Genomic DNA, 11,842 nt, shown 5'->3' with positions numbered 1-11,842 from the left:
TTCGTGTGGGTACCTCACACTTAGTTCCAACCATTTGGTTTGCTGATGCATCCTTCCAATACCTTTGCTTTCCATGCTCCTAGAAAATAAAAAAATTGACACTACAAAAATAATACAATTAAAAAAATAAAAATAAAAAATAAATAAAAGAAAGCAATAAAGCTAGGTTGCCTCCCAACAAGCGCTTGATTTAACGTCGTGGCACGACGTGAATCACTTTCTGCCTCCACTTTGAACTTATGAATCGGACCCCGAGTTTTGATTCTGCTCTATGATCATGCTCCTGGGGTGGTGGAACGAATCTGGCTGGCCCAATAAAATAATGTAGTATTCTGCACTTCTTGGCCTTTAGATGAGGTGTGCAATCCCGATTTTCTGGCAAGAAGAATTCCGGAATGTAAGCACTTTGTTCCTCATTCCTCGACTCCTCAAATGGCTCGGACGACTCTATTTCCATATCATCATCTAAACACAATGTGGAATAATACTTGGAGTGAGGACCAACGCGCTCAACTACATGAACATTGGGACTATCTACATTCTCAACACTAATGACAATATAGTCAACTAAATATGTATCCTCAATATCCTTGGTTGACTCTAGTATCTCTTCTACAACATCGACATCCTCAAAATCTAGTGTGATTGATTGTTGGTGTTCTACTCTAGCCTCCTCCTCTAGCTCATCAATTTCTGTATCTAATTCACGCTCTTCTTGGATACTATTCACAATATTGGCTTGTTGAGCATTAAAAACTTCAACCAGTTGACTCATGTGAACTTTCAAGTTGTGAATAGTTTCCTCCTGCCTTTCTATCCGCAGTAGTAATTTACTTTGTTGTTCCAAAATGCACTTTAACATATCTTCGAGCTTCTTTAGGTCAGCTTCCCTAGGTTCTTTGTTCCTATCACTACAAGAAACTACGAAATTTGCAACAACATTTTTTGTTGTAATATGTTGGTTGTCGTTGCGAAAAAAACTTTTCGCAACAAAAAATAAGTTGTTGCACGTTGTTGCGGCAAACTCCGATGCGAAAAATCTACGCAACAAAAACCAATGTTGTTGCCAAAAAGCTAAATTATCGCAACAAATTTTGTTGTTGCAATAAATTTTATTTTGTTGTTATAAAGGCATATAATTGTGGTTTATAAAAATATTCAGCAACAACAATAATTGTTGCGACAAATCAATCATNACTGGAAAATAATTAGCTAAGTTTAGGCCACAACCCACCTATTTTGTAGGCAAAAATAAAGTGTATTGCCAACAATACAAATTTACTGTTGCCAATATCAAAGCAAAATCTCATTAATTTATTTTAAGCCATATCTACATCTACTAATGAGGAAATCAGAGAACTAAATTTCAGCTGCTATTCCAGAAAAATTGATGAAAAACGTACCTTTTTGCGGCGAGCGAGGTCAATGTTTATATCGAAGCTCCTTTTCTTTCAATTTTTGCCAAAATCTTCCTCTAGTTCTCTTCAAAAATTTCAAATTCATGGCTGATGAATTAGCTGGATTCGTCTTTGACGAAAAAGAATTTTGAAAGAGTAATGGTGTCATCGAATTGGAGAATGTTGGGGAGTAGTCTTTGAAGCAGAGAGCAATTGACATTACAATTACAAAAAGAAACAAAGAGCAATTTGAGAACAGTGTCAAAGATAGGATTCTTGGTAGCTCCGTCAGTGTCGGTGGCCAAAATGAAAGGGCAATGCTATTACACGTAGCAAATTAAAATATGAAGGAATTGGATAAAGCCAAGTACACAGTACAATTGGCATTGCTTTTGGTACAACTCTTCAATGCAGTGGTTGGTAACAATGAATCAGACGTTGCTAAAAGTTCTATGATAATAGCAATAATTTTTTAAAGTTGTTGTCACTTATTACAATAAGCCAACAAAACTGTGATTGTTGCAAAAAATTGTTGCCAATTTTTTTAATTTAAAATTAATTATCCAAATAATAGAATATAGCAACAATATCATAATATTTGCTAACAAGAAAAATTTTGTGGTTAAAAATTATATGATTTAGCAACAACTTTATGAGGTTGTTGCTATTTGTTCATTTTTGCCAACAATACTATAGTTGTTGCTAAAAAATTGTTGCAAATTCCATACTTTCTTGTAGTGTATTAACTTCACCAGAAAAAGAAGAACCATCAAAGTATGGGGTTGGGGGAAGGTAAGAAATATAAGCACAACCGTGAAAGTGACCATCTTGACCACCACACATATCACACACATTCCACACATAAGATTGAGTTGGTGCACAAAACTCGCTCTCAGGAATATTTTGATAATTTTGCCCTGGGTGGTTTCCTTCACAATATGCATAAGGAGGATCAAAAGTAGAATTACCAACAACAAAATTCTCATAATTCCATGATATCATGTTTCTCAAATAAACAAATAAAACTAAAATAAAAAAAATAAAAAAAATTAAATAATAAAATAAAAGTTCAAACTTGAAACCTAGCAATATGTATACCTACAACTACACCGTTAGTTCCCCGGCAACGGCGCCAAAATTTGATCACGCCCAACTATGCCTTATAAAAAGGACAATGCGGTCGTTGCAAATATAATCCGGTTTACAAGTCCGGAGTCGAATCCCACAGAGAACTAAGGTTTAGCTACAGTTGTTCACTATCACCAAGAAGACAAGCTTGAACAATTCCTAACTTATAGATATTAAGATTCTTGTGTTTAACTACTTAACTAACAAATTAAAATAGTAAATTAACAACTAAAGATATTGAGGGTTAGAGAAACGATTAAGGAGGTCTAGAGTTATTCCGCTATGTCTTCTATAATTTCGCCTAAGTATTCTCTACCGATCATGAGCACTCTTATTACCGTAAATCTCTCCCGAGTAATTACGACAATTTACTAGACGCGCTCTCCCGAGCTACGCTAGCTGGCTTTTAATACAGCTCACTTCAGATCGCACCCAAGGCTTCGTTATCCTTAATCCCGCCTTTAAACCCTCGGTTATTGATCCCTCATATACTCTGGGAGTGGTGTTGTTCAACATTACCTAAATATGCACTCTCTCCCGAGTTATGCATACTAAATAGGCACAGCTAATTGAGAGCTCTCAATCAAACCAGAATATAAACGTAGTTAACAATAGAGAAAAGCTATGGCTCAATTATATAAAAACATAACAGAATTTATCCTACAAAAGGTTCATCAAAACTCTAGATACAAAATTAGCTATTCATAATAGTATGTAAAACTACAATCTAAAAAGTCATAACCAACAATGAAAAATGGAGGAGGAAGGAAAAACTCGTAGAAGAATTCTCCGCCTTGCTCCCAATGTGTTCTTGCCTCCAAGGGTGTTGTCTAACCCTAAGTAGTGTATCCTCGCCTCCTTAGGTCTAATTTGTGTCCAAAATATGTCCCCTTCTTGTTCTTGGCTGGCCTCCTTTGTTTAATATAGGGTTTAGGACTTAAAATCCCATGTTTTGCACTTTAGTCCCTGAAATTTTCGCTTCCTGCCGCGGTCCCACCGCGGTCGCGGTCAAACCGCGGCCAAACATACTCTCTGATTCTTCAGTTGTCCGCGAGTACACTCTGCCACGGTTCTGTCGCGGTCGCGGTGGAACCGCGGTTTTTCACCCTGTTCCATTTGGAATTTGGAAAAACATAAAACATGAAAGTTGTAGCCCTTTGAGTTAGCTTTCCAACCATATATTGTGGAGCCCAAATGGAGTTCTGAGCATAAAGTTATGTCTATTTTACTAGACAGTGCGCAATATGCCTCCTCAAGTCTTCGTTCGTACTTAATTATCAAATTTGACCCCCGAACACGATCCCGGCTTAATTCCTTGAGCTTTTACTCAGACTTCAAAGCTTCAAATCACTTAAATTCATTCCATAACATCTATATAGCTCGGAATCACACCTACAAGGCATAAAACACACAATTAGTGCAAAACACTAGCGATTAAAGCGCAAACTCAATTAAAGTGCAGTAAATTCGAGTGTAATAAGCGACTAAAATATGCAATTATAGCCTATCATCACCTCCTGATCACATGGCAACAATTTTACCAGTTACACCAAGGCAGTCCTTCTGACACCACCTGTCTGCCAATGGTTTAATATTGTTCCCAAACTGATTACCATCAAGATAAAATGGGGATGTTAAATTTGAGTGTTTTACAGAATTTACGGAGTAATGTCTATTACCAAGTACTAAGAATAAAACTAAATGAATTTAAATCTGTTTTCTCCCATCTTATTTATTTCTTAGATTGTTTTTCTTGTAACTTAATATTAATTGGTGTGCGTTACATGGTCCCCAACTTAAAGTCTGGTATATGGAAATTTTTAAGGATTTTGAAACCGTATGTTACTGTACTATACATCTGTATTTTAGTCTAGCATGCCTGATTTCCTTTTGCATGTCATGGTCCCCGTTAATTCTAAAACTTTTGGTTTTTATAGTGCGTCAAGTATCTTTACAGGGGAGACAACTTGTTTCTCGTACTCAACAAGGACCACTTGTATTGTATGGAACAACTTTTATTTGTTCAACTCTTATAAAGGATGATGGACCACTATGATAAGATAACATATATATCTTGAAAAGAATACATGTTTTATGCACGGCCGCGTAAAAGAATTTACGTTAGTCATGTATGATCGATAATCATAAGTAAATCTATACGATAAATATTAATTGATCATCATATAAAATAATAAGTAATTTATGAGAGGTTAAACTACAAAATTACAGTAAAAAACATAATGTAAATTATTTGGGTTGATCAGCAAAGGGCAGCTTGGACGAACTGATTAAACCCTGATAACTCAACAGTCTCGTCACAATATTAATTTTTAGTTATGGTATGGAGCGTTGTATTCCCAAAAGTAAGATTTCCGACGGGACTTTTGATAGTTGATGGAGAAAGCACCGCATAAAGGTGTTCATTGAGCCTGATCCCAGGGTTAAAATCATCTCAAAGCTGAAGCGAAGAAAAAAGTTAAGCTATTGTAAAATAGCGGAATTTCATTCTATTAGCTCATCAAGTTCTTGTTTGATCTGATGCTATTAGAACACCACAATAATCGTCTTTTTGAGATTAATATTCTCAATAGTGAACGATCATTCCACTAATCCGGCCCGAAAGCGAGTATCGATTGGAACCGAGTGGAAAATTTTTATTAAAAAAAACAATTGTCACGGGCATCCATGGATTTGTTTTTGACAATTTAATTAACAAAAGTTCTATGTTTTACCCACACAAATTGCCTCCTCGAGGTACCTATCCCTCTAACATTCTGCCTATATAGCACTCTTAAGAAAGTAGAAGGAACCATTCGTTTCTTTTCCTAAAGATATTAATTAAGTAGTAATTGGAATATATTACGAGCAGTTGAGCACTCTCATCTTGGAGCACTCAATTTAATATTTACCAACATATAGACGCTTATTATTCTGATAGTTCAGCTTAATTAATTCAAGAGTAAGACTAAAGTTCCATTTTCTTTTTTAAAATCTAGCACAGCTTCTTATTACGACACGCGTCCAGAAAATAAAAGAAGAAAAAATGATTTGCAAACTAGGAAAAGAGCTAGGGGGATAGCCAAAATCACAAAAACAATTAATTATTACTCCGTCTATCCCACTCCACGCAAGGTGAGTCGGAGTATAGATCATTTAATTTTTTTTATGTGAATTTGAACATAAACACTCAAATTTTTAAAATTTAAAATTTATATATTTAGAAGTAAGATAAAAATTACTATAAATAGTAATAATTAACAGCTCAAAATATTTAAAAGGCATATACAAAAAATTAGGATCAAAGAAAAACTTATTAGACTCTCCAAATAGTAACTTTATCACATAATATATTTGAGCCTAATGGATGAACATTAGAGTTAAAGTTGTTATTTGCCCCCTCGGACTAAATGAGGAAAATTCATGCGCCGTCTACGGAAGATTACAAAATAGTAGCAGTACTAGGTAGGTGTAGTCTTAAGTTGTAACAGTGCCCCCATGATGTTTTTACCTTGGTTTTGTAATACGTTTGTCAAAAAATTCATGCTTCTTAATGATACAGTAACAACTACAGTCACTTCACATTGTCCTCTCCAATGGTTACTCGACAACACATCGTTACAACGTAACGAATACTCACTCTTTGTTTTAACTTTTCCAATGCAGACTGTTCCTTCCTTTCACGAGTCAATAATAACACAGCCCACATACGGACTCTCAAATCCCTTAAAGATTCCTTCCTCTTCTTGGTGCGTCTTCTCCATATAGGTATGTACTCTCTATTATATATACCAAGATGCGTAATATAAGTATAGTCACCTGTTATATTCTCCCATATACTTATTAGCTTCCTATTATATTACTTTAGTCTTCTTCTCTAACTGCTATTGACTCCTAAAACGCACAAAGATTGCAACTATACGTACCACCCGGTGAATGTTACTTAGCTTGCCAGTTGCCACCATGAATAACCTATTACTCATATATATACTGAACCTTGATTTCCTTATTGCACCTTTTATCTAATTAGGGTTTTTTTCTTGACTCTTTGGTTGCAGTACTCCAATATAACATACGCAGATTCAGATTTTAAAGGCTGTGAGTTTTAATATAACATTGTGTTTCTCGACATATCTATCATTGGCGGAGCTAAGTGTGAAGAAGGGGTTCTATTGAATTCTCTTCTTTAGAAAATTATACCGAATAAAAATATACATTTCTTTTGTATAAAATCTTGAATTCTCTTAACATATAGGAAGGTTTCTTTTGTTCAAAAAATTTCAGATTATAATTTGAGGTAATTTGTCATTTTTGCTCTTTTGACTTGTTAGATTTCATGACTTCTCCATTGATATCTATATATATAGGTTTTGTGAAGTCACTTTAGATCCGCCTCTGATGGGGAGGGGTAGGGTTGAGATGAAGCGAATTGAGAACAAGATTAGTAGGCAGGTCACTTTCTCAAAGAGAAGGTCAGGTTTGTTGAAGAAGACTCACGAGATCTCCATCTTGTGTGATGCTGATGTTGCTTTGATTGTCTTCTCTGCCAAAGGCAAGCTCTTTGAGTACTCCACCGAATCCAGGTTAATTCTTACTCTTTTCGTTTATTAATCCTTTTCTCTTTAGTGTGTTTGAGAGTACTTGTGTACTTTTTCTAATTTGTAGCATGGAAAGTATCCTCGAAAGATACGAAAGTTACTCATATGCTGAGAGGAAGTTGAATGCAAATGACTCTGAACCTAAGGTATCATAAATCCCTTCATTTCCCATAAGTATTTACGTTATTTTGCATCCTTTGTGTTCTCATGGCTGGCAAACGTAATTAAAGAAAGAGCAACACCATTCATCAATTCATCAAATGAGGTACAACTTGATTCTTACACATGTTTTGAGGGTTAGATAAAAACAAGAGAAAAGAAGGGCCGATCGAAGAAAATTCTTCTATTTCAATAGGATAATATATAGCGAGTGATGACAAAGAAAGAGAAAGAAGATATTAATAAACGTGGATAGTCATTTTCCACTTTGATGCACTCATTTAGATTATAAATGAAGGAATTTGGTGTGTGTTATGTGAAGTAATAAAGCCAATTAATCTTGTAGTAGTTCTAAATTTTTAGGAATATTAAGCTTCATTCTTATGATGATATTCTTAGTTGTCCATGGCAAAAGGCATACTATAATTTTACAGAGATTTTTTATATCCTTTTTTCTATTTTTCTCTTCTCATCTTGTTTCCAAGTTTTTGATTTCTCCTTCTGTTTTATTGATATTCATATAAGGTTTTATCTATTAACTTTCAAATCTGCTGCATATTAGCTAACTTACAACAGATTTGTGAAAAGAAGATAAAGAAAGTTATCTATTTAAACTGATTTTTTTTTTTTAAAAAATTGTTCACATCCGAGCTACTTGTTACCTACTTTTATGCTAAAAATAGCATGGTCTAGCCAGTTTTCGGATTGGTCATTCAAAAATAGCCAGCGTTTATCAAGTCAATAAAAAATAGCCACTATTTTGCTGCAACAGAGACCGGTCCAGCATAATATACCGGAGTTCGGTGCACCTGTGTATGAACTTCCAGCATATTCTCCAACACACGGAAAGTTCCAGCATAATATACCGGAGATTCGAGCACTTGTGTATGAACTTCCAGCATATTATATTGGACCGGTATACTTTGCTGGAACTTCAGTATATTATGCTGGAGTTGTAATGTACTTATGCTGGAACTCCATCATATTATGCTGGAGTTCCAGCATACTTATCCTGGAACTCCAGTATAATATGCTGGAGTTCAAGTATATTTATGCTGGAACTCCAGCATAATATACTGGCGTATTTTCTGGGTTTTGAATAGTGTTTTCGCTCAGATTTATCTTTACATAAAAAGTGGCTAAATTTTAATTACTTTTGAAACTGGACTATTTTTGAACGACCACTTGTAAATCTGGCTATTTTTGAATTTCTCCCCCTTTTATGTCTTCGTTTCTATGTTGCTGTACTTTTTATTCCTTTGCAAAGAGAGCGTTAAACTTAATTAACCCTTGATCAGGAGGCCTTTTTAATTTTAATGTCTCAAAAGAAGCTGCTTAGGCACGAATTAGGATCGACAAAAGAAAACTAAATTAAGTTCTTAATTAGGTCTTGCGAGTAAGAGCGGGAATAATTTAGTACAATTTATAAGCTTTTTTAGTTGTAGGTTATTGCACTTCTCTTAAATGTATCAAACTACTTATGTTTTTGTTTTAGAAAAGCATTAGTTGGCTCCAAACCTAGACGTAGGAGGAAGGTTACCGTAGGTGGACAGCCAGAAAACAGTTTAAATATGATAAATCCCGTGAATAGATACAGGGATTTAATGGGACCAATATCAATTGATTGAGATTATTGGATACTTGATCGACTATGCTAGAGACAAAGAATAAACACTGAAAATGAAATTAAGGGTAGTACCCTGAAGCTAATTATGAAGATATGATTTAATTTCCCCTACTACTTGTATTAGATTTTGACAGATAACACACAACAGGAGTCTGTTTTACATCCACTGTTCAAGTGGATTTATTTAGTTAATTAAAATAAGAGCAGCCAAGAAATAAATTAAATCATTAAATCGTAGAAGAAAAGGGCTTTTGAGATTATAAAATTTGATGTCATTTGAGAAGAATAGATTGACAACAATTTATTTGTAAACTTGCTTTTCCTTTTGCCTCATAATTTCACAGGAAAACTGGACTCTGGAGTACCCAAAGCTCATGTCAAGGATTGAACTTCTGCAAAGAAATATAAGGTAGCTACCTAATTCACTTCATCTCAAGCAGAAGGGAAATCCTTGTTGATTCGTTACAACCATATCATTGTAATTTAACTCGTTGTTTATAGTAGAGTGCCTATGTTATATTTTTCATATTATTATGTACAATTGCTTATAGTTATATCTTTTAAAGTACCTGATAATGCAAAAATTCTTTTACAGTATTAGTAGTAGCGTTGTTGCATTCATAAAAGAAATTATGTGGATGTAGGCATTATATGGGAGAGGATCTGGATTCCTTCGGTCTGCGAGAGTTTCATGGTTTAGAGCAACAACTCGATACAGCTTTGAAGCGAATACGAACCAGGAAGGTCAATATCATTCACATTACTCATTAGTTAACCTCGATCTCTTTCTTTGTCAGATTATAATTCTTTCTTAGTTTGTGAATTGCCATCATTTAGAATATTGTCTATCTCAAAGAATATGCATGTGTTACCGCAACTCTTCTTGTATCAACAAGTGCTCAACATGTCTGTCACTTGAATTCGCAGAATCAACTGATGCATGAGTCAATTTCCCAGCTGCAGAAAAAGGTAAATTAAAAATGTCTCGTGGTAATTGCATCTATGAAGTTGATTTCAGTTGTGGTCATTGAACTTTATCCACTATAACAATAAAGCTACTATAAAACTATTCTATTGAAGTAATGAAAATTTGTATATTAGAACATAATATAATGAAACTGCTTTTGTCACATTAAAGTAACTGAACTATGTATGAATTATTCGGATAATATAAATAACCGGAATGTCAAAATTTATGATGCTGAACAATAGCTTGTTTTCTTCTTTTTTGGTTCATCTAAATGTTCTTTTTTAATATGTTTTATTTTACATAAAATATGGGTTGTTGTTCATATTTTTACATGGGGATTGATCTTTCTAACTTTCTCACTTGTAATTTTTGAACCACATTTGACCTTCATATTTTTGTATTTTCTCAACAATTCACACATAGTTTAGGTACTTTAACGTGATAATTAATAAATTACTTAGTGATTTTACAGTTACAGTTATAGGCTATGTTGCGCGGACTCTCCACAACAGCTGCCGCACCCGTGTCGGATCCTTCAAAAATACACTATTTTTGGAGGATCCGACATACACTCATCGATATTTTTGAAGAGTCCGAGCAACATAGGTTATAGGTGTAAAGTTCAATTACTTTAATGTATCAAAAAAATAATGTTAAAGACTTTACTGTTATATTAGGTAAAGTTGAAAAATCATACATGGAATTAACTCTACTAATATCCAAAGACAAGTCAATTTTATAGTGCTTAATTATGCTTAGATAGCATGTGCATTCTGATTGTTGTTTGGCACTTGATCCAGGAAAAAGAGCTGCAAGAGCAAAACCACTTAATGTCGAAGAAGGTACGCTACAAGCTGTTTCTTTAACATCTCAGTATTGGACTTCAATTTAGAAATGTATCCTTGTTTTTTTCTCAAGAAACTGTCAACTGTACACAGCTGAAAGGAAATGAAAAGCAGCAAACTGCGCATGCGCAGTGGGGGCAATCGAATCCAGGCCAAAGCTCGACGCCTGTCATTCTACCTCAAATTCCATCACAATCTCCCCCTCATATCCCTAACCTTACGATTGGGTACTTCCATCTTTCTCTTTCACAAAAACACACAATAATGACAGTATTATTTCGCGTAACAGTGATTTGGTGTATTAAACTCTCGCTATGCAAGGATCTAAAATTGGACCACGTTAAGTCTATAATACACAATATTACTTTATATAACTTTTTGAAGAGCCTGTTGTCTCTCCTATGCTGGTACTGTGGTACACCTTTATTATTACTTCATTTGGAAAAAAACAAGACACTACTAGAATGTTGGATCTGCCTTTGCTGATTATACATTTTTTTCCTTCGTTTTGAGAGAAAAAAAGGTAATTTTGAATTTGAAGTTAAAACTCATTTACCGGAACTCTTTTTTTTGTGTGCGCGCGCTCATATCTGGTAGGAGTTGGTGTTAACTCAAGACTTGTATTTAGTATATTGATTACTTAACTAGTAAATTATGTTCGAAATTTCTGAATCTCAGAGGTCCTTTTCAATCAACTGAATTCACGAGCACGGACGAAGGGCAAACTCGCCATGGTTCTAATTCATTGATTCCTCCATGGATGCTTCATCATCTCCACAACAAAGGGTGAAAACCCCTCCCTCTACAGGACTGTTTTATGAACATAAAATCACAAGTTTTCGGCTCTATTGTATTTGTAATCTACCTGTATGTTTTATATCTTTCAGTTTCAAAAGAAAATATAATATATGCATCATATTTCATATAGGGACTTCTCTAGTAGTCTTCTTTCCTTTTACGTCTTGTAGATGATTGATAGTAACATAAGTGGGGCAGTCAAAATAAAACACTTCTATCTTTTCATTTTGTAAAAATATCTGTGACTTCATTTCTCTTCCTATATGAGCGATGAATGCTTGAACTGTTCAAGCTATTTATGAGGTACCTGCAATCAGACAACA

General features: G+C 34.5%; 1 protein-coding gene across 2 annotated transcripts; it reads left to right on the top strand.

Annotated features, from left to right (window-relative positions):
* Positions 1-6,211: 6,211 nt before the first annotated feature.
* Positions 6,212-11,779, top strand: LOC109241430 (truncated transcription factor CAULIFLOWER A-like). Of its 2 annotated transcripts, none has more exons than XM_019408172.1 (10): positions 6,212-6,290; positions 6,581-6,620; positions 6,890-7,105; positions 7,188-7,266; positions 9,251-9,315; positions 9,551-9,650; positions 9,834-9,875; positions 10,677-10,718; positions 10,815-10,948; positions 11,400-11,779. In XM_019408172.1, exons 3-10 carry the CDS (start codon positions 6,921-6,923, stop codon positions 11,509-11,511), a joined length of 759 nt encoding a protein of 252 aa, XP_019263717.1. In that variant the 5' UTR covers positions 6,212-6,290; positions 6,581-6,620; positions 6,890-6,920; the 3' UTR covers positions 11,512-11,779. The 2 variants fall into 2 exon arrangements, with proteins under 2 accessions (XP_019263717.1, XP_019263716.1); XM_019408171.1 differs by lacking the exon at positions 6,212-6,290 and adding an exon at positions 6,346-6,454.
* The last annotated feature ends 63 nt before the right edge of the window (positions 11,780-11,842 follow it).

The sequence above is a fragment of the Nicotiana attenuata genome, unplaced genomic scaffold (genome assembly GCF_001879085.1).
Source record: "Nicotiana attenuata strain UT unplaced genomic scaffold, NIATTr2, whole genome shotgun sequence".
Taxonomy (NCBI): Eukaryota; Viridiplantae; Streptophyta; class Magnoliopsida; order Solanales; family Solanaceae; genus Nicotiana; species Nicotiana attenuata.
This window is presented reverse-complemented; position numbering and strand designations above follow the sequence as displayed.

What these genes read in the sequence shown, in the direction of transcription:
- LOC109241430 (XM_019408172.1), top strand. Translation starts at nt 6,921, where the DNA reads ATGGGGAGGGGTAGGGTTGAGATGAAGCGAATTGAGAACAAGATTAGT. An exon ending in CTTCTGCAAAGAAATATAAG is followed by an intron (nt 9,316 to 9,550) that starts GTAGCTACCTAA and finishes ATGTGGATGTAG; the next exon opens with GCATTATATGGGAGAGGATC. An exon ending in ACCACTTAATGTCGAAGAAG is followed by an intron (nt 10,719 to 10,814) that starts GTACGCTACAAG and finishes AACTGTACACAG; the next exon opens with CTGAAAGGAAATGAAAAGCA.